At 46.7% G+C, this 23,094-nt stretch overlaps 1 protein-coding gene across 1 annotated transcript in view; it reads right to left on the reverse strand.

The window, feature by feature from the left end:
• PITPNC1 (phosphatidylinositol transfer protein cytoplasmic 1) overlaps window positions 1-21,531 on the reverse strand; it is a 259,205-nt gene extending 237,674 nt beyond the window's left edge. The window contains exon 1 of the mRNA XM_030295114.2: window positions 20,618-21,531. Coding sequence (XP_030150974.1) covers window positions 20,618-20,665 — 48 coding nt within the window. The 5' untranslated portion in view covers window positions 20,666-21,531. The remainder of the gene's footprint in view (window positions 1-20,617) is intronic.
• Between the last annotated feature and the right edge of the window lie 1,563 nt (window positions 21,532-23,094).

Raw genomic sequence — 23,094 nt, forward strand, 5'->3', positions numbered from 1 at the left:
CCCAGTTTTACCAAGAATGGCCAATGCAAATAGTTTTAACTTGATCACTCTCTTTCTATGAAGGGAGGTTCAATTTTCTCATTTTATACTGTTTCTAGGACATACCTTGCAAATATGTCCATTTGAGTAAATACCTCAGAATATACAGTATATCCATTTTAGGATCAATGGTCTATGCTGATGCAATTAACTTGCTAATGAACAAATGTCAACTTCTCTGGCTGTAGAAAGCAATGGTGCAGGGGGGAGAAAGCAATGGAATTTGTAGTCAAAGACCCTGGGTTTGAATCTAGTTCTACCATTGACCTCTCTGAGTGACTTTAGCAAATCCTGTGAGCCTCGATTTCCTATCTGTAAAATGAGATAATAGGATCCACCTTGGACGCTGACTTGTAAGGATAAAATGAGACAATTAACATAGTGGTCCTGAGGGGCGCCTGTGTGGCTCAGTCGGTTGGGCGACTGACTTCGGCTCGGGTCTCATCTCACAGTTCGTGGGTTCGAGCCCCGCGTCGGGCTCTGTGCTGACAGCTCAGAGCCTGGAGCCTGCTTCCCGATTCTGTGTACTCCCTCTCTCTGCACCTCACCTGCTCATGTTCTGTCTCTCTCTGACTCTCAAAACATAATAAATATTAATAAAAAATACAGTGTCCTGGTACACTTGAATGTTCCACAAATGTTGGCCTACTGTGCTTTCCCCCTTCCCCTATGAAAGCAAAGCCTTGCTAAGGAAATGCCCACATAAACAAACATATATTTTAATTAAATGTTTATACACTTAAAAAAACTGGCTTCACCATTACTAATTTTCATCCTCCGCAATGCTAAATTATAATCTAGTTAAACGGTTTCACAAAACCGTTTCACAAAATCTAATGAGGACCATTTTTTAAAAATTAAAACTAATGAGGAAGTAGAGAATAATCCATTCTTAAGCTTATGAAAATAGAATGGAGGGCTTCATTTTTATACCCAAATGCCTATTGGTTTCTGCAACTGAGGTAAGCAATTACAAGCTATATTTTGTGATTTGGCTGCTACCGAAAAGTTGGTGGCTTGGATAAAGACAGAAAGGCATGCTCATTACATCTGCCACTAAGCTAAGAGAATTCACCAACACAGTAAATACAGAAGCAAGAATCAAAAAACATTTTGTCCAACTTGAAATCAGCAGACAGCATCCATCACATTTACATTTCAAAGTCCTATGGTAATGACCGTTGTTGCTATAAGGTGACATTTTTCTGTAGATCTTACAGACCTCCGGGTAGAGAGACTGAGCTTTGGCCAGGAGGCTTAAGGTAGCTGATCACCTTGTCAGAAGCAGCCAGCAGTTTTGTTTGTGTTTTGACAGAGAGAGAGAGAGAGAGAGAAGAGAGAGAAGAGGAGCAGAGACAGAGTGTGAGCAGGGGAGGGGCAGAGAGAGAGAGGGAGACACAGAATCGGAAGCAGGCTCCAGGCTCTGAGCTGTCAGCACAGAGCCCGACGCGGGGCTCGAACTCACGGAACTGTGAGATCAGGACCTGGGCCAAAGTTGGAGGCGTAACCGACTGAGCCACCAGGCGCCCCAGCAGCCAGCAGTTGAACGCAGCTTCTGAAAATAGCAACGGCTAACGCTAAAGCATCCACAAGCCTTAGGTGCTGAAAGTAAACAGTTCCCCTTGTTTTCAGCCCAGGTCCTCCCAGATCTTGGACCAAACCCGGCCCATGCCTGTTTTGTATGGCCCTTGAGCTACATATGGGTTTTGTGTTTTTCAATGATTGAATTAAATTAGAATTAGAATAATACCTTGTCAAGTGCGAACATTATACGAAATTCAAATTTCAGTATCCATAAACAAATAAATGTCATCAGAACAGAGCCATGCCCATGCATTTACAGAACTGCCTTCACCTGCTTTTTTGTGTTACAGGCCAGGGGTGAGTGTGCTGTGATAGGGATGTGATGGCAGGTCTATAGTATGTCCCTCTGGCCCTTACAGAAAGTTTGCTGACTCTTGCTCTAGAGCATTGTGGTCAGTATTTTTTTAAATGCCAATGACAAAGGAGAACCACGGGAAGGGTGAGGGCATCTGGAAACCATTTTTGTAAGGTGAGTCATTGACAGAACTGTGGATATAAAGCCAGCAGAAGAGAAAACCAAGGACATTCGAGTTTTCTTTAAATACTTCAAGAGGCCAGCATGTGGAAGTGTCTCATATCTGTGTCATTATAGAGGGGGAAATGAGTGACGACCCTGAAAGTTCCAGGGAGGCAGACGTCAATGAAACAAATGAAAAGACGATCATGAGTGGACAATCATAGGACAATCATGGCTTTTGGGGTCATACCGCAGAAGAGTGAGCAACCGTGCCATGCTGGTATTTAGGCTAAAAGGCAAGATGATCACCGTGCAAGATCATTATAGGAAAGATTCTTACAGTGGGCAGGAAGCTGAACGGTTTTAAAAACGGTAGGGTTAATGATTTTATCTAAAAAGAAAGAAAATTGGTCATTTAACGGCGGGTGAACGCTTAACGATAGGTCATTGGAAACAACTCCTACTACCAAATTCACTAAGGATTACACCTCACACAGGAAATACATACATAATAGGTATTTATGGATATGAAATATAATACATGCGTGTGTGTATGCAAAATAGCACATTAAAAAGAGGTCTTCCATTTAAATAAAGAGTCCATCAGCTATAAAAAGAATCACGTTAGGCAAAGAAGGGTTATTTTTAGGAGGAGGGCTCCAGTTACACCAAATAAGGAAAGGACATTCACCACTAAATAAAATGAGCTGAAACCTTGTGTTACTACAGGAAACTGGCATAGCACCACCGGAAAGAGAAGGGAAATCTATATATAAATTAAAAGGGAGGCATGTGTTAGAAGAAGAAGAAGAAGAAGAAGAAGAAGAAGAAGAAGAAAGAGGAGGAGGAGGAAGAAGACGGCAAGCATGGGGAAGATATAAAATGCAGTAAAGGGCACAGTTGTGTGATTTACTTGTACTGGACCTCTTCACAAAATGGTTTACCAAACATCACAAAGCACAACCACCTGTTAAGCTGTTATTTTGGCCTAGTCTATTTTCAATTGACAATCCTGACACTCAAGCAAGAGTGTCAATCCTGACACCATAGCAACCATAAACATCACGGTGCTGGAGAGTAAATTTTAAAGAAGCAATTTATAGCCCCCGCATGCTTGGAAATAAACTAATCCTTAAACATGTGTTACTATGACATAACATTTCCACTGGGCAAAGTCAGATCCCATGGATACCTTAGGTTTCCTTCCCATGGACCATTTGGAAAGTAGGCTCCAAAATGTCTATTGCACTGTATGGTCCCCTAATATTAAGGTATTTAAAATGTGAGACAATATCATTTCCTGCATAGACTCAGGGACTGCATCACCAGGAACTCACGCGGCACCCACTGATGGACAATCATCAGTACTTAACATTTGCCAAGGAAGTTCCCTATCTCCTATGATCAGCCCCTGATGGAAGTAAAACAGAGAGGCATTTACCAGTAGGGGAAACGGAGGCACAGGAAATTCCGAGTCTTCCTAAATCAACTCGTGACTATCACCCAGGAAGGACTCAACTTGTCTACATTCTTGTTCCTACTCCTCAATATACTGCACCGCCCTAAACCAGCAACCCAAAACATAGAGCAACATACGTACTTTGGGTTCAAGGAGATAAAACGCAAAGGTGCTTAATTAAAGGAAAGGGTGGAGAAAAATGAAAGGAAAATCTGTTTGAAAGTAATATGCGTTTTTTTCAGGGAGCTAACTCGGTGTGCATGCGAGGTGGAGCAAATTTCCAGGACTTAAAACGTGAACATTGTAAGGTGTGGCTGATGTGCAATTCAAAAAGATCCAACAAAGCAGAAGAAATCGGATCATCCAGCTTAAAGATGAGACACACCCAAAAGGTGAGCCAGAGGGGGGATCTGGGGATGGTGGCAACTCGGTGTGGAGTCGCCTTCAGGGCGAGCAGGCGCCATTCAGGGGAGGATCCTGAGCCCAGGGGTCACAATACAGCCCTGGACTCCAGCCCCCAAACCACAGTCCATTAGCCCTGGCCACCACTTCCCTCCCCTGACTCCTGGCCTCTTTTCACTTTGTTCTCAACTTTCCTCAAAAACAGAGGCCAGTAAGGCCCTTGGGCAGTTCCTTCTCCAGGTGCACGGAAAAGGCTGCCTGAAGGCCAGAACCCTGAAGGAGCCATTCTGCTGATGAAAAATAGATCAATCTCCAATATAGCTTCTGGGATGCCCAGCACCCAGAAGGTGGCTGCTTTTGCTCTAAGAACCAGTGCTGAACCCCTTGAAAAAGTAAGGTGGTTTCTGACACATGGTAACCAACATCTTTTACATTTTTTTTTAATGTTTATTTATTTTGAAAGAGTGAGAGACAGAGCATGAGTGGGAGAGGAGCAGAGAGAGAGAGAAGGAGACACGAATACAAAGCAGGCTACAGGCTCTGAGCAGTCAGCACAAAACCCGACTGGGGGCTTGAACCCACGAACTGTGAGATCGTGACCCGAGCCGAGGTGGGACCTGTAACCAACTGAGCCACCCAGGTGCCCCCAACCAACATCTTTTTTAAAAGAAACAACTCCTAGGCAAGCACGGATAAAAGGCTAGGCACCTATGTAAATAATGACTAATTTTAAATACACCTGACCCTTTTGGAAATGTTTTTCTTGAAAGGCTTAAGGGGATTATTCCATTTGAGCAACTAATAGCCTAATTACTTTTTTTTTTTTCTTTAAAAAAAACAACCACCAAGCTCCTTTTCAACTGGATCTTGGCAAGAAGTCTCTAAGTGCACCCTATCTGCAGCACCATAAGTCACACTGCTGAAAAACATAATTACACTCAGCTGTGTCCAAGTTGCTGTGACCACGATCCGAAAGAGGTGAGCTATTAAATCCTGAATCTAAAGGTTTTTCATTTTGGACATGATGCCTCTTTATGAGCAGTGAAAACGTAATATATAAAAAAAAAAAAAAAAAAAAAAAATGAGCATTCATCACGGCCTTCAACAGAACAGGGTTTGGGTTTCTAGCATGCACGGTACAATCTGTACCCCAATGATAAGTGCAATTCCAGTTATCAAACTCTTTGCACTTTGCGAGGGGAGGATTAAATAACTACATTTCACATCTTTAAGCCTGTCTCACTGAGCAAAAGGACTATTTTCACAGCACTTGCTAAGTAGGAAGAAAACCACCTTTATCTACCCGCGTCACTTTTACGGAGGCTGAAATACTCCCCAATGAAGGTCCGTGTGAGGTGATACCAACGGTCACATTCGCTCTTCATCAACACCAGCATCATCGTTATTCTGGATGAGGACGAACTCAGCAGAATGTTTCCAATGGAGGCAGTGACCACAGGAAACTCACATTTCAGACAGAGGACACGCCCACAGGCTCAAGTAGTTAGTGATAACCCCTAGCTTCCCAACTACGCGTCAAGACAAGTAGGTGGTTACAAATTTACCTTTCTCAAACATCCACCCAAAATTGTTCTCTATTTTGTTTAATCACTAATTACTAGTTTAACAAGAGTGTTGTTTTCTGTGGTTTTGTATTCAGGTGCATTAGAGGCTGAATATGCCTGTAAGCTGCTCAGGCACACTGGAAAGTGCTTCTGAGACAGAATGAAAACTGGGACCAACATCTCATTACATCCCCCCTCCCGGCTTGGGTATGGTAAAACAAGTCCTTGAGCGTGGCAGGACCATCATCCTATACAATCTAACAAAATCCAAGTTGTTGGCTAGTGAGTTTAAAACTATGTGCAGACATCACGAAGAGAATTAACAAGAATGAAAATGTTACAACGTTATTTATATTTTTCAAGAGTTTTATTTTTAGGGGCGCCTGGGTGGCTCAGTCAGTTAAGCATCCGAATTCGGCTCAGGTCATGATCTCGCGGTTTGTGGGTTCAAACCCCATTGTCAAGCTCTGTGCCGACAGCTCGAGCTTGGAGCCTGCTTCAGATCTGTGTCTCCCATATTCCTCAGCCCCTCCCGTGCTCATATTCTGTCTCTCTCTGTCTCTCAATAATAAAACAAACGTTAAAAAAAAAGTTTATTTTAAGTAATCTCTCCACCCAAGGTGGGAACCCCAACCTCCAACCCCAAGATCAAGAATCACAGGCTCTTAAACCAACGGAGCCAGCCAGGCGCCCCCAAAGTTAATTTCTTAATAAGCCATCATACTGACAAAATTATTTTTTTCTCCTGCATAAACATTTACAAAATCAAAAAAAAAAAAAAGTCAACGTATTTCTTTATTCAGAAAAAGGTCCAATTAATGTCTATTTCCACCTGGAACAGGAATAAAGCATTATCATAATCAAATACTCTGTCTTCTGCTTTAACAAGAAGAACATTTTTTCAGTGCCATCCTGTTTCTTTGAAATGCTTCCAAATGCCCTGGTACTTTTTCCTGCCTTAGTAAGGATTCTGAACAAAATGCCCTTTTTCTGTTACGTGACAATAGAGTAGTAGCCTGAATTTAAGTTGCCAACCAGTTCAGCTGTTGCTACAAGGTAGAGGTCACTGAGTCATTAATGTCACCCAGAGTATGGATATGAACCCATTTCATAGTTTTTCTTCCTTGAAAGAAGGCAAAATTCAGGGAAAAAATTCTATTTCGTTAGATCCCATTAATTTAACTTTTATTAGGTATGTTTTCGGAAATGGCGTATGAGTTTAATGATAAAGTAATACAAGCAATACTTTAAGAAACAAACAAACAGGGGCGCCTGGGTGGCTCAGGTCACGATCTCACAGCTCACGAGTTGGGAGCCCCGCGCGCCAAGCTTGTGCTGACAGCTCAGGGCCTGGAGCCTGCTTTGGATTCTGTGTCTCCCTCTCTCTCTGCCTCTCTCCACCCTCGTGCTCTCTCTCTTTCTCAAAAATAAACATTAAAAAAAAATTTTTAAACAAACTGAGCAGATACCTAGAGTAGTAAATGTATATGGAAAGACAGTAGAATGCTGATTCTCAGGTGCTGCAGGAAGATGGAGTGGAGATTTCTTTTTTCCTGGGTATAGAGTTTCAGTTTTGCAAGACACAGAGAGTTCAGTGGATGGATGGTGGTGATGGTTGCCCAACGACACAAAGGTACTCAATGCCACTGAACCCTACACTTAAAAACTGGTTAAGATGGCAAATTTTGTGTTATATGTATCTTACCACAATTTTTAAAAAAATGACCAGAATGTACACATCCAACTATGAGTGGTCCCTTCAAATAGTTCATTTAAAAATCTGTTTTAAACGTTTATTTCATTTTTGAAGGAGAGAGAGACAGATCGTGAGCAGGGAAGGGGAAGGGGGGGGGGGGGAGACGCAGAATCCGGAGCAGGCTCCAGGCTCCGAGCTGTCAGCACAGAGCCCGACGCGGGGCTCGAACCACGATCCGTGAGATCATGACCCGAGCTGAAGTCAGACGCTTAACCGACTGAGCCACCCAGGTGTCCCTCAAACAGTTCATTTTAGATTACGTACCCGTTCATTTCAACCAGTGCCGAGACAGAGCAAAACGTCTCTGAATCGCCACTGTGAAACTTGGTAGGGGCAGGTTTGTTCGGGTTTCTTCAAAACACATTTTTGATAATGGTAAATGTCTCTTGAGGATAATTTTTAATTTAGAAAAAAAAATGTGACAGCTCCATTTTCAAATAATTACCCAGTTAACAAATTTTAGGTCTGCATGAGGTGTGACTTTAAAAGAACAACATTAATTTGTGAGTGTGGGTTGTAAACTGGCATCTGGAGGCAATGCTAGTAAAGGGAAGCCAGAAGTTTCCAAGGAGCAGCTAACTCAGCAGCAAGAGGTAAATACACAACTTTGAATAGTACATTTTGATCATTTTCAGATCCTCCAATTTGCTTACCTACCTGCCTGTGAAGAGTTTTTTAAGTTTTTCAACTAAATGTGCCCAAAACATGGTGTCACTTGTCTGTTCCAATCATTATTTCCTGATACTAATTTTGACAAAGTCACTGGTGTTCATCAGCGAAACATCTCTGCTGATGAGGTCTATGAAAGCCAAAGGCTTTTACACCCATTAAAAGGAATATTTCCAAAAGTGTAGGGGTGGTTCTCTTTTTAGAGCATGAACCACAAAAGGTATTTTCAAAGGAACATGATTCATTTCTCAAAGTAAAAAGAGGACTGTCACTTGGTTTAATACTTGGGTAAATGGCTCATTCAATGGAAGATAAAACTTATGGACCATGCTCTTAGCTTAACTGGAATGGGAAGAACTACCTACCCACCCCCCCCCACCAAACATTTCCTTTGATAATCCTAATAAGTTCTCAATCTTGAAGATTCGTGTGGTGTGTGTGTGTGTGTGAGAGAGAGAGAGAGAGAGGAGAGAGAGAGAGAGAGGAGAGAGAGAGAGAGGAGAGAGTGTGTGTGTGTGGTGTGTGTGTGTGTGGTGTGTGTGCCTGTCTGCCTCTCTGTCTGATGGAACTGGATAACCTTCCCTCGTTCTTTCCAGCTTTCAGATTGTAGGGAAGGCAGAGCAGAGCTGGGTAGAACAAAGAGCTTGGGCTCTGCTGTCTGATCAGCCCAGGTGGTGGATACAGACCCACCACTGACCAGCCATGCAAGTACCCATGATCCATCTGGAAAGTGGGATGATAACATCTAACTCACAGGACCATTATGAAGACTACATAAAACCAAAAGGCACTCAACACATGTAATTCTCTGTCTCCTTCGCCTGTACAATGTGACTGCTATCAGTCCAAGCTTATAAAAACAGAAAACCAAATTTTAAAACACTTTCCAAAAAGCATGTTTCGTGGGATGCATTGCTGAGGCGTACAATGCTATTTTATCGTGTACATAAAAGCAAGGTTACCGTGACACTACACTCAACCATGACCTTGTGACACAGCCTAAGTACCTAGCTTCTGGATGCTGTGATCAAGAGAGGCAGGGCAAGGAACTTCCACAGTTTCTGTAAGATGGAGATAGCTCAGATGAGCAGATATCACTGTCTCTGTAAACTGTCTACACGAGTTGGAAACATTTTTGCCAGAGTGATAAGTGAAGCTTTGCTATGTTAACAATAAATAAATCCCCCCAACCACACACACATACACACAAAACAAAAAACCAAACCAATAAATAAATCTGACTACAGGAGTTAAAACTATAAAATATTGGGGTGCCTGGGTGGCTCAGTCCATTGAGCATCGACTTCGGCTCAGGTCGTGATCTCACGGTTCATGGGTCCGAGCCCCACGTCAGGCTCTGTGCTGACAGCTCGGAGCCTGGAGCCTGCTTCGGATTCTGCGTCTCCCTCTCTCTGCCCCTCCCCCGCTCATGCTCTGTCCCTGTCTCTCTCTGTCAAAAATAAGCATTAAAAAAAAAAAGTTAAAAAAAAAAACAAAAAACTATACAATATGGGAGCGCTCTGAGGAATACAAACAATCCAGCAAATAAGATCCAGTGAATTTGAGGTTTTCAACAACTTAATTATATCCAAGTTAATAGGGACTTCTCATTCCCCGGTTAACTTTTTTCTTTTTTTTTTAGATTTTATTTTAATTTTTTTTTTAATGTTTATTTATTTTTGAGACAGAGAGAGACAGAGCATGAATGGGGGAGGGTCAGAGAGACAGGGAGACACAGAATCAGAAGCAGGCTCCAGGCTCTGAGCTGTCGGCACAGAGCCCGATGCGGGGCTCGAACTCACGGACCATGAGAACATGACCTGAGCCGAAGTCGGAACGCTCAACCCGACCGAGCCACCCAGGCGCCCCTTTAAGATTTTATTTTTAAGTAACCTCTACACCCAAGGTGGGGCTTGAACTCACAACCCCAAGATCGAGTTGCACGCTCCAATGACTGAGCCACCCAGGAGCCTTAAATTTTCTTCTAAATAAACACACAGATTAGTTATTTGGGGTGTAAAAATACACAAATTAGTGCTTAGAAACACCTGGATCTGGCCTTACTACAGCAAATATAATGAGACTTCAATGGGGGAGAGGTGTATGCGTGGATGACATGGGGCGGGGACCCGTGTTTGGAGATTAGCTGCTTAGATTAGGTGCTTAAACAACATTATTATAGGCTGTCATCAAATTACATTTGTTAGACCAATCTTACTTCTCTAGGTGATTCATTCTGGGAAAGAAACAACACCCTAAAGATTGTCAGATATAATCCAAAGAAATTAAAGGATGATTTTTTTTTTTCTTTGCTCAGGAACAAGAAGAATCTAGAAGGTCTTGAAACTTAAAAGGAGCAAAAAGAGAGACATAAAAGAAGAAGTGCAGAGTCATTAGAAAAAACTGGATCAAGAACTTAGGTACTTTGTTTAGATTACGAGTCGACTTCCACTAAAGTCTGAAAGGGAGTTTCAAGAGCAGGCCCCTTTTGTCAGAGGGCTGGGAAATGAAAGAATGAGTCACTTTAATACTTGATGTCAAAACCCTCGGTGAGCGCTGGCTTTCGTGTTTCTGTATCAACAAACAGCATTGGATAATGCTGTTCGGGCAGTCTGCCAGAAAGTGGCGGGGCGGGAGGGGGGGGAGGGGGGGCGGGCTAGACTCCTTCCTGTGACATGGGTGAAGTCAATGGCCAAGACCTTGTGTCCTATGCAGTGGGGCAGTCTGGCATCCCGGGAGATTTGCCCAGCCTAGTGTGGTACGATCTTGCCATCCCAGACGGAGATTGTTGAGACAGATTTTTGTTTTTATTTTAAGATTCATTTTTAAGTAATCTCCACACCCAACATGGGGCTCTAACTCACAACTCTGAGATCAAGAGCCGTATGCTCCACCGACGGAGCCAGCCAGGCACCCTGGGACAGATTTTAAATAGTCAGTAAGCCTCCTTTGCGATAAAACCAGTGATGGGAAGGCTTCAGGACATCTGTCTGAGATGAGTAAGGCAGAAGATTCAACTCCCATGTAGGACCATCTCCTCCAGAATGTGTTTTCTAGGATTCATTCGGCTAACACATATACTTCCCATTCAACGTGCATAGAAAGCAGAGAAATGCGGGGTTCCTGGGTGGCTCAGTTGGTTAAGCATCAGGCTCTTGATTTGGGCTCAGGTCATGATCCCAGAGTCGTGGGATTGAGCCCCACCTTGGGCTCTGCGCTGAGCACAGAGCCTGCTTGAGACTCTCTCTTTCTCTCTGCCCCTCTCCTGCTTATGTGTGCTCTCTCTCAAACTAAATAAAGTGGGGAAAAGAGTTGGGAAAAAAAAAAAGAGGAGAGAAATGCACTTAGAGCTATAGCAGAAAGGTCCCCAGGTACTGTTCCTTCCACCCATGATGGCCACCAGCCTGTCCCCTTGGGGTGGGAAGTGGGGGCAGGTACTCCCGAGGGTTGTGAAATCGGTCAGTGAAGGTTCCCCAGTACTCCAAAGCCCTACGGTTGGCCTTAAGGCAGCTATTCAAGCTGGACTGTTTCTTTCCCCTAAGTATCAAGTTCTGACCTAAATTGCGGTCATTCTGGTCCAAATCTGGCAGATTTTCTGCCCACACTGCTGCAGACAGGAACAACCTCCTTCGGAAAGCTAGCTAAATTCAGGATGACTAGAGCCATCTCCTTGAGGACAGGGACCACAACTTTTCAGTATACTGATAATTCAAATTCAGCACCTTCTGTCAGTGGTTCTCTCTCTAAACACAGATGTCTATTCTGCTGAGAAAAAAAAAAAAAATCCATAGCCACCTAAAGTTTTTAAAACCAGTTTTATTGAGGGGTGCCTGGGTGGCTCAGTCGGTTAAGCGTCCAACTTCAGCTCAGGTCATGATCTCATGGTCTTGTGAGTTCGAGCCCCACATCGGGCCCTGTGCTGACAGCTCAGGGCCCGGAGCCTCCTTCAGAGTCTGTGTCTCCCACTCTCTCTCTGCCCCTCCCCTGCTCACACTCTGTCTCTCTCTCACTCGCTCTCTCTCTCTCAAAAACAAATTAAGGGGCGCCTGGGTGGCGCAGTCGGTTAAGCGTCCGACTTCAGCCAGGTCACGATCTCGCGGTCCGTGAGTTCGAGCCCCGCGTCGGGCTCTGGGCTGATGGCTCAGAGCCTGGAGCCTGTTTCCGATTCTGTGTCTCCCTCTCTCTCTGCCCCTCCCCAATTCATGCTCTGTCTCTCTCTGTCCCAAAAATTAATAAAAAAAAAAACGTTGGAAAAAAAAAAAAAATTTAAAAAAAAAAAAACAAATTAAAAAACTAAAAAAAAAAGTTTTAGGGGCGCCTGGGTGGCTCAGTCGGTTAAGCGGCCGACTTTGGCTCAGGTCACGATCTCGGGGTCCGTGAGTTCGAACCCCGCGTCGGGCTCTGTGCTGACAGCTCGGAGCCCGGAGCCTGTTTCCGATTCTGTGCCTCCTTCCCTCTCTGACCCTCCCCTGTTCGTGCTCTGTCTGTCTCTGTCTCAAAAATCAATAAACATTAAAAAACAAAATTAAAAAAAAAAAAAGTTTTATTGAGATGTATTTTATATACCTACTCAATGGTTTTTAATCTAGTTACACAGAGTTCTGCAACCACGGTCATAATCTATTTTAAAATGGCAGCAAAACTTCTCTCATGGCCTCGAGACTGGAAGCTTTAGGAGGACAGGCCGCGTTTGCTGCTCCATCCTAGCACCTGGCCTAGCACCTGACATACAGAGTCCAAAACACATCTGTGATATGAACACTTTCGTGCCACCCAGAGCACCAAGTTAGGTACAAGAAATAACTACTTCTCCTCTCCTCTAATAGATGCTGCCAATCCAGCTATTCTCCCTGTGGTAGGCAGAAAGGCCCCCCAAGATTCCTGCTCCCTGGCGTGCACACCCTGTTTATCTGTTAATTCCTTCCCCCTTGAATGTGGGAGGGCCTGACCTCATCAGGCCAGGCTTTTTGAAAAAGAGTCTGAAGGTCAGAGATAACACATCAGAGAGATTCAGAGTTGCAGCAGATGCTCTCCTCTTGGGCTTGAAGGGGCAAACTGCCAACTTGTGGAGAAGGCCAGGTCACAGGAAATAGCAGGTGGCCTCTAGGAGCTGGCCTCTAGCTGATGGCTGGCAAAAAAAAAAAAAAAAAAAATGGTGGGGCCGGGGGGGGGGGGGGGGGGGCGGGGAGGGGGTGGTGCGGGGCAGGGAGGGTGGATCTTGGTCCTACAACAGTGAGGAACTGAGTCCTGTCAATAACCACACAAGCTTTGAAGAGACACCAAGCTCCTGAAGGAAATGCAGCCTGCCGGACACCTTAATCGCAACTCTGCGAGACCCTGAACAGAGAATCCAGCCACGCCATCCCCAGACTTCAGGCCTACAGAGGCTGAAGTAATAAATGGGTATTGTTTTGAGCCACTGAGTTCGTGATAATTTGTTACAGAGTAATAGAAACCGAGTACTCTCCTCCAGAAGTTAGGAGGGAAGCAAAATGACTACGTTAACTCCCAGGAAAGACTGGCCTCAAGCTTCTCAGGGATAGCGTATGGCTGAGGAGTCTTACAATGATGTTTTTTAATATAAAAGAATCTCTAGCTTGCAAACTTTTCAGGTGGCATAAAACCTAAGTGGAAAAAAGTGTAAACAGGGGCGCCTGGGTGGCGCAGTCGGTTAAGCGTCCGACTTCAGCCAGGTCACGATCTCGCGGTCCGGGAGTTCGAGCCCCGCGTCGGGCTCTGGGCTGATGGCTCAGAGCCTGGAGCCTGTTTCCGACTCTGTGTCTCCCTCTCTCTCTGCCCCTCCCCCGTTCATGCTCTGTCTCTCTCTGTCCCAAAAATAAATAAACGTTGAAAAAAATTAAAAAAAAAAAAAAAAGTGTAAACAATGTGAAGGAGGACAATGCGATCAGCTTTCCTGATCCCTTATCCCTGCTTCTTCCCATCCGTGCATTAAGCATTTACTACTCGCCAGACCAGAGGTTTAAGCATTTAGAGGCGCCCTGTCCCGAATGGCAGCCACCAACCACGGCTGGTGGGAACTGACACGTGCCGCAAACAGAAAATACACACTGGGTGTCAAAGACGTAGTATGAAAGAAAAGTAAGTTAAACTATGTTCAGCATCTTCCCATGTGGATTTCATGCTGAAAAGATGATGATGGAAATGAACGCCGTACGAGGAAACAAAGAGATAAGCCCAGATTATGATAAATGCTCTGAAAGGAAACAAATTAAGTTCAGAGATAATAATAGGAGAAAGCCATTTTAGATGGAGTGCTCAGGAAAAGACATCTCTAAAGAGGGGACACCTTCCACTTAGAAACCCACAAGTTTGCCGTAAACTTCCAAGTATTTTTTTTTAATGTTTACTTATTCATTTTGAGAGAGAGAGAGAGAGAGAGGAGCAGGGGAGGGGTAGAGAGAGAGGGGGGGGGGAGAGAGAGAGAGAGAGAGAGAGAGAGAGAGAGAGAGAGAATCCCAAGCAGGCTCCACGCTGTCAGCACAGAGCCCAACGGGGGCGGGGCTCGATCTCCCAAGCGGTGAGATCCTGACCTGAGCCGAAATCAAGAGTCAGACGCTCAGCCAAATGAGCCACCCAGGCGCCCCTCCAGTTTTTATATCTGTAACTCACTAGAACCTCATCTGCCATGTAGCCTAGCAAAAAAAAAAAAAAAAAGAAAAGAAAAGAAAATCTCCACTTGGGAATACCACAAAATTCCCGCCTGCCAGCAGGCGACAGGGAGGGCGGGCAGCTGGCAATCTACAATCTGAAATTCTCCTTTTCCTCTCCCAGTGGGCTGAATTTACAAAAGATATATAAAACCTTCCTGACTTCTTGCTACAAATCAGCTGATTTCTATATCTGTCGTTTTCTCCAAACAGGGGCAGAAGTGTTAGCTAGTTTCCAAAAAAGTTTCCCAAGTTACTTGACCGTATAAACCTCCAGGCTACTGAAAGCAGGCCAAAGCCCACACAGACCACAACCAGGTCACCTGTGCCCTCACTCAGGCGGCTAAAGCAATAAACCTCGACGTACTTTTCCAGTAATCACTGCCCCTGAAAAACACGTTTACTGCCTGTCACTGTGCACACAATTTTATATTTAAAAAAAAGAAGAAGAAGAAGAAAAAGAACTTTGTGAACGCTTTTCCCCTTACACACACTTTCCACATTGCCATTCTGGGGCAAAGAGTTGGGGGGGAGGGAGGGTAGGTCACGGTGGATCTTAAAGAGATTGAGTGTTGAAAATATATTAATTTTCTCAAAACTGCTTACAAAAAATAGTATTCTCCGTTCCCCTGAAACAAGAGCTTTTCTGAAAGGAAGGCGACTTGCTTTTCTTTGAATATCAGTATTACTCATTTAATCAGACACAGGGTTTTTAAGTAGATTTTCAAGAGCCTTAGGGACTCACTCGATCCTTTTGTAATGAAAAGCAAAAGTTAATTACCACCTGCTTTTAACTAAGGTTTTGTTAACAATAATGTCCTTTTTTTTTTCCCCAAGCCCCAGCATCTGTTTCGTGTGGCAGACATTCGCTCCCAAATCACAGGGGAAATGGCAGTGTCCTTTGCACACGAAAGTCAATTTCACTGACCAGCCAGGAGGTCAACATCTGCTCCTTGTCAGTTCCATTAGTGGTGAAAGGTTTGCACTTATCCATTAACCCGCCCAGGTGCCGCTCCCAACCAGCGAGGGACCTTTCTTTGCAAGACAGCTGGGCAGCATGCACAACGTGCTTCTCTGACTGTGGGACAGGCAAGAGAAGCCACCATGATCACTCAGAAACCAAACTCATGACCCTGGCCTTGGTCCCTCCCAACTAGGCTGAGAGTCCGGGGGGGGGGGGGGGGGGGAGTCAAAATAGTGCCTGTTCTTAAAAACCTTTTCAAAATTATGTTTATGAGGAACCCCGGGAGAGGTGAGATTAACCCAAGGAGCCTTTATTCTTTATATTCAGGGTATCGCTTTGTACAACATACAGTGTCAATGCCGGCATTAAACTTAAACGCCCTTTCCTTAAAGAATTTGTGCTCCCATATTTGCAGATGCATTTCATGAAAATCGTTTAGAACAGATTTAAGGAGCATTATTGGGCATTGTGGAATCTCCATTTAGGTCATTCCAGAGCCGGCACTACCCCAATCCCAAATCTGTTCTCAGAAATGTGCGCAAGAAAATTCTCCCGGGACCCAGGGGAGCCTGGATAAAGTGCACTGGCTCCTGGCCAGGGCAAAGAACAAAATAATATTCTGTATTTAAAAAGTTGTTTTTCTTTCCTTTCTTTCTTTCTCTTTCTTCTCTTCTTGGAGGGGAGGGGAGTGTTTCTATCTTTCATTGTGCAACAAATCCCTAAGGACCACAAATAAGTCCCTTAAAGTGCTCCCATTAACGTTAATGCAGTCAGAACAGGAACTGTTAAAACACCAGAGCAAGCAATGAAAATAAAAGGGGTCCTGCCTTAGATAATATTAGGATGTGCTTCATTCACTCTTGACGATGCTGATCTTACGGGCAAGAACCTGGCAGTGGGGGGTGATCTTCAGACCGCTGCAAGGAGTCCAAGGAAGGCGGAGTCTGGGATGCTGGCAGCAGCAAAGAGAAGCTTGTGGGGAAGGGGCCTTGAACTCCACCATGATCTCCATTGAGCCACACATCCCAAAGCCACCCCAAATAAATACACAATCTAAGGAAAAGCAGTAGATGAGTTATACTAAATCAGCCTCAAATGGAGCCCCTGGCCGGTCAGCTGCCTTAATGTCCCCTAAGTAGACGGAAGGTCAGTGTCTTCGACCCACCTTCAACTAGAGACTACTTAGACTTCTCTAGTGGCCCTGCTTTTGTAAACGGGCTGAGGGATAATATTTCCTTCCAACGAGGAAGCCCCCAGAGAAGGAAAAGTGGGAGAACCGCTGGCCAACAGTAAAACAGCTGTGCACCGGAAATCAGAAGACCCGGGTTCTGGCCTAGACCCTGCCCTTAGCTATGAGACGGACCTTCTACAACCGTAGTCTTCTCCACGGAATGAAATGGCTCAACTACAGAAGATCTCTACCAGCCCTTCTAAAATTAAAGAATCTACATCACCAAATGTTCCAAAGGAAGACAGTGACAACTGTCTCTTTGAAATCAACTATCAGCCCTCAGGAACCTTTCCTGTTTAGAACTTTCCAGTGGAGGGGAATATATATATCCAGTTCAGAGACGACACTAAACATAAATGAGGAAACTATTCCAGTGAAGTCTTTTATTAAAATTAACCCATGAGGGGCACCTGGGTGGCTCAGTCAGTCAAGGGTCAGGCTCAGGTCACGGTCTCACAGCTCGTGGGTTCGAGCCCCAGGTCGGGCTCTGTGCTGACAGCTCAGAGCCTGGAGCCTGCTTCGGATTCTGGGTCTCCCTCTCTCTCTGCCCCTTGCCCGCTCACGCACTCACGCTCTCTCTCTCTCTCAAAAATACATAAACATTTAAAATTTTTTTAATTAAAAAAATAATGAAATAAAATTAATGCATGGGATGTTAATTAGGATCTTAAAACCCTTTAATCCGAAATTGTCTAAAAAAACAAAACACCAACACTCTGATCTAGACCGTGGTTCAGCTTTATTTTCTTTACCTCCCAATGCTTTTCCTCTTTCCTGGAACTAGGGAACATTTCATGAGTTAAAATAAGGTTTAGAGAAATAGTAGAATCTAGTACCCTCTAGAACAATTCAAAAGGTCTTTGATTTTTCATTTAGTTGACAGAGGCAATGTTATCGGTTTTCAAGAAAAGTGTTTGTTTGTTTTTTTTTTCCTTTTTCCGCATTAAATACCAGGAACAGGCAAAGGGCAGCATAAAGAAAAACAATGGGTTTTGCCATGGCTCTGGTTGTGGCTTGGCAATTAATTAGCTGCGTGACCTGGCGCACAATACTTAACCTCTATTACTCTGTTTACTTATCTGCAAAAATGTGGATCCTAGCACACAAGTTCCCCTGACACTCCCCTCCACTGGGAGTGAAAGGGGATAACAAGGCCAGGGAAGAAGAATGGACAGTGTTGGTTCAGTTCTCTCACTGACTCTCCAAATTGAGGGCGTTTGCCTCATTTTCAAAACTATGGGCGCCGCTAATTAACCTTGCTGGTTAGGAACAAACTCCTGTGTGGATGGAATCAGGCCCAAAGCAAATGAAGTGTTGAAGCAAAAGTTAGGCTTCTAAGAGTCTACCTAGGTTGACGTAACTGGCTTCTTTGAAGGTACCGTTCAGTTCCTTCCCAGTTTTTAATCTTAAGGACGGTAGGACGCAGCACAAGAGAGACTGAGTCAGACTCCAGGGATCTAACCTCCGACCAGCTGGGCCTAGTTTCCTCATCCATCATCTGGCTTGGAAAAATCTGAATCCTATCGGTGTGAAACCCTCTATCGATCTATACACTGTCCTGCAGCTTCCCTAACCAAGTAGAAGACTAACTTCAAAATTCAACTTTTATAGTAACTGAATCATGCGCTAGTCTGAATGAATTATACATTAGGTAAATTATAATTACACATTTTATTGTTAAGCGGAGCCTGATTTCATTTGCCAATTAAGAAAGGGCCTCCGCCTGCACCATTCAAATGCGATTACCTCACCCTGAAGCGGTGGGTATTTCAGCACCAAAAATAAATAAGTAAGTGCGGTAAGAGGTGTGCCTGAGCATTCACCAAAGCCTGCGAATAAAACCAACCCGAATAAAGAGAATAAAAAGACGCTGGGGGTGCCTGCGTGTCTCAGTCAGTTGAGCGCCCAATTTCGGCTCAGGTCATTATCTTGCAGTTTGTGGGTTCAGGCCCCGCGTCAGGCTCTGTGCTGAGAGCTGGGAGCCTGGAGCCTGCTTGGGATTCTGTGTCTCCCTCTCTCTCTCTCTCTGTCCCTCCCCCCGGCTTGTGCTCACTCGCTCTCTCTCTCAAAAACAAATAAACATTAAAAAAAATTTGTAGGTAGTAAGAAGATTCTAGAACTGGCTTTTTCAATTATCACCTGCATTGTGGGTTCTTTCACACAGTACCAACACTGTCCCTAGCTTCCAAACTCCTCTCCATAAATAAAGTCATTAGGAAGAGATGAAGAAGCTCTCATCCCTCCAGGCGGACCTGCTCCAGCTTCAGCTGCCCACGGTGGGAACATCTCAACTCTTTCTAGAAACACTCTGATGAACCAGATTCACTCATTTGTCTCCCCACCCCCACAGCTGTGTGCTGCTTCCTCCCCTTGATTTACACCTTCCGGACGCACCCTCCAAACTCTGCCTGTCCACATGGATTCCATCCTTCAAGACTCTACTCCAATGTTCTCTCAAACGCCACCAGGCAAGAACGCTCGGTTCATCATTCCGGTGGGGGCTGTCCTCTCTCTTTGGCAGCCAGTGTTCTTGGGATATATGTTTTGTCAACCCGGAGCTACTTTGATCTTGCCTTGGACTGTACCGGGGTCTTGCCTGAACACTTGCTCCAGATGACGGATGAAGGCTGCCCCTCGGGAGCACAGCCACTTACTTTACCGGTTAAATATCCTTTTCTTTCCCAAAGCACCAAGCCCGCGCCACAAGGTGGTGGCTCAAATAACGCATCTGATAGATTAAATGCTCTGTAATTAAATATAAATACGGTTTGGCTCACCCGTTTCTTTGGTGTGGCACACCAAAACACACTGGTGAGTTTCAAATTTCCCTGATTGGCTTCATGCTTCCTTGATGTCCCTGGACAGGCGCTAAGCAATTGTGAAATCACCAAAAAGGTAGGGAGGCGAGGGGGAAGAAGGGAAGAAAGGGAAGCCGGGGCCTGAATAATCCTCACTGAGTCATCATTTCCTGAATGATGGAGCTTGCTGCTTCGGGGGGATCTGGAGAATGGAACCGGAGCAGCGGGTGGAGGACGAGCCCCCGCCCCCCGCCCGCCCTGCAGCTGCAGGACCCAGACCCGGGCCGGGCCCGCACCCACGTGCTGGAGCGCCCTCCTGTGGCCGCGCCGCAGTCCTCGCCGCTCCCGGCTCGCCCGCAGACCACGCTCCCCGCCGCTGAAGAAACAAGAGACGCAGAAAGTTTCCGAGCCAGGCGGTTAGCGAAAGGTCGAAGCCAGGTCTGGGAGCCTCGATGCGCGGGCGTGGCGGGAGCGGCGCCCAAGGCTGGCGGCGAGGGCGAGCAGTGCGGGCCCAGGAGGACTCCCGTAGGGCTGTGAGGTGCTCCCCCCCAGCGGGTTCGGGGCCTCGAGATCCCGAGAGCAAAGGCTTCCCCCGTACCCCGGCCACACAGCAAAGCGCGGGAGGGGAGCCAGGGCCCACGACAGGACCGGATGCCTCCCCTCGACCCCCAAGCTACCAGGGCGCTCTTGCGGCGCTTGGGTTTGTTTTATTCATTTTCTTAATTGGAGGGAGGGGCGCACCAGCTCCCTTTGGTGCATCCGATCCCCCACAGTCAGGATTCTGGGTGCCCCCCAAGAACCCACCTGGAGTCCACCGCCCCACCCAACGCCGCCCTCCCCCTCTGGGGTGACAAGTGGAAACAGCAACCCCCTCTCTTCCTCCTCCCCGCTGGGGAGGTAATGCTCCAGCAGGGTCTCCCTGCGGCCCGCAGAGGACCCGCCGACCGAGAGGCGGCAGCGGGGTACGCGGCGCCCCGGGGCGAAGGGCCCCGAAGCGGGTGAGGCCGGGCCGGCGCGGCGCTTACCTCGTCCACGGTGAGCGGCATGCAGATCCGGTACTCCTTCAGCAGCATGGTCCTGCCGGCCGCGGGCCCCCGGGGCGGGAAGCGAGGGGCGCCCCCCAGACCAACAAGGCTGCCTCCCAGGCGCAGGGCAGGGCGCCCGTAGCCCCGCGTTCGGGAGCCGGCCGGCGAAGCAGTCCCGGCGCTGCGCTCAGCTCCTGGCTTCCTCCTCTCCGCCCGAGAGCATGTCAAGGTTCGGGTCCGAGTGTTCGGGGCTCCCCCGCCTCCTTCCTCGCCGAGGTCGGTCCTCCCGGTACGCGGTGTTGCAAAGTCAGGGAGGGATCGGGGCGGGCGGGAGGGAGACCCGCTGGAAACCGCTCAGATCGGCAGCCCTGGGCGGTAGGAGCGGCCACCGGATCAGGACATGCCCGGTGGCGGGCAATGGAGGAAAAAAAGAGAGATTTCCAAAAATTGAAACGAATGCACAAAAGTCACCCGCTCGATCCGCCTCCGAAAGCAGACATGAACCTGGCGACCCCCCCTCCTTCTCCGGCGGGTCTGCCAATGCTAATGTCACCAGGAACACATTGCAGCCGGAGCTGGAGATGCTGACTTTCCAGACAAAGGCTCGATCGGCTCCTCTCCCCGGGCGGTAAACAAGATTTCCTGCTCTTTTAGGGCCGGTCCCCGAGGCGCTCCGGGGCTCTCAGCAGGAGAAAAGGGAAGCTGCCGCCGCCGCCGCCGCCGCCGCTCGGCTCTGTCGGGCTGGGGCCCGGGGTTCCTCCAACCCGGGCTCGCGGCGGCGAGGGGCGGGCGAGAGGAAGCTGGCGCCTTCCGCGCACGTCCCCTCCCCCGGGTCCCTTGGCTCCCCGAGCGCCGTGCGTGCCCGCGAGTTTGCAGCCACCGCGCCGGAGCCGGAGAGTCCGCGCGGAGCTGCAGTGTGCCTCGGGCCGGGGAGGTGGGTGCGGGAGGAGCGAGCGCCAGCGAGGCTGACATCAGCAGCGGCCGCGGTGGGGAGGGTAGCCCCATCCGGCCAATGGGGAAATGGCAAAGAATGTGGAGGATTTAAACAAAACAGCATGTCTCTCTCTCTCTCTCCCCGGCTCCTGCCAGACGGCAGGGCTGCCCCGGAGCTGAGCTCGGCCGGCGCTGGGGTGGATCGGGAAAGGGGGCTTTTCCCTGACTCCCCTACCCTTGGAGTCCGTTCTCCAGTGTTCCCTGGGTGCCACGGTGCTCCGCCCGGCCACTCTGGGTAGCTTCTGGTTGCCAGGTGCACAAGCGAGGCTTGACCTTTGGGGGAGAAAAGGTCTTTGCAACTGCCCACCGCGATTGTTTTCACTTGGGTCCAGGGAGCAAGCCCAGCGCTGGAGAGGCGATGAGCTTTGGGAGCCTGAGAACGAACTCTCGCCTGGGTTCCTGACTGATTTCAGAGGAGGAATCCTGTTAAACTGGGAAGTGCAACAGCGTGGAAGAAAATGAAGTACAAACAGAAAGCACACGACCAGAGGGAACGTGAACCGGACATAGCCTTTTACCTCTCCCGGTCCGCAGGGCTGCAAGAAGAGGTTTTCCTGTCAGCACTCCTAAGTTCAAAAAGTCACAGTGAAATGTCAATGAAAATGCCTGGCGTGTTGGTATTTCATCCATATTAAACAGATCCCTCGTTTTAACCACAAGAGGCACATTCTTCAGTTACTCAGGAAGCTGCATGTAACTGCTGAAGTCTGTTTTTCATTTGTCTGGTATTTTTAAGCTTGTTTTTCTGAAAAGTTGCTGGATGAAAAAAAATGCATCGTTTGCCTCTGTGCAGAATAACCAGCAAAGCATCATCTTTTCTCAGAGGAAATATTTGTGCTCTAGAGTCCCGCCGCTACCCACAGAGCTTGGATGGTGCTGCGGATGATCTCAGTGTCACAGTATTTAAAATTATGATTAATAAATAGTTAACCAGAAGAACTATGGTGGGCTGTGGCAAAAATCATCCCAGATGGCTGGAGGGAATTTATAACTGTGTGAACATGATACAAAGCCTCATAGAAAAACAACACCCTATATCCAGTTTATATTTTAGTGACAACTATTTTTCTAGATAGATGCTTCCCAGAGTTGGCCCCGAAATATTCACAGCAACTAATTAAAGCCAAACCAAATTCCTCGAGGTGGAAAATCTAAATCTGACACCGACACCGTAGTGGTGAATAATAACACATTGAAAGCCTGTGATACGGAAAGCCTGTTTTTCCTTTTTTCCTACTTCTTACTTGAAAACAAGTGTAGCGGCTTTGCTTCTGGTACCCAGTCCTCTTCCCAGAGGCAGGGAGGCGATGTGCTGGCTAGCCACACATACACATGCACACAGGACATCACAATGGGTAGATGTATTCCTAGCTTCCTAGATGTTTCCTGACATTGATTCTGTAACTGTTTGTGTTTGTTTTTTACTGAAATTGATATTAAGGTTGAGGAACTCCCTCCCCTCACTTCCCAAACTGCAAATTACG

This window comes from Lynx canadensis, chromosome E1, assembly GCF_007474595.2.
Source record: "Lynx canadensis isolate LIC74 chromosome E1, mLynCan4.pri.v2, whole genome shotgun sequence".
Taxonomy (NCBI): domain Eukaryota; kingdom Metazoa; phylum Chordata; class Mammalia; order Carnivora; family Felidae; genus Lynx; species Lynx canadensis.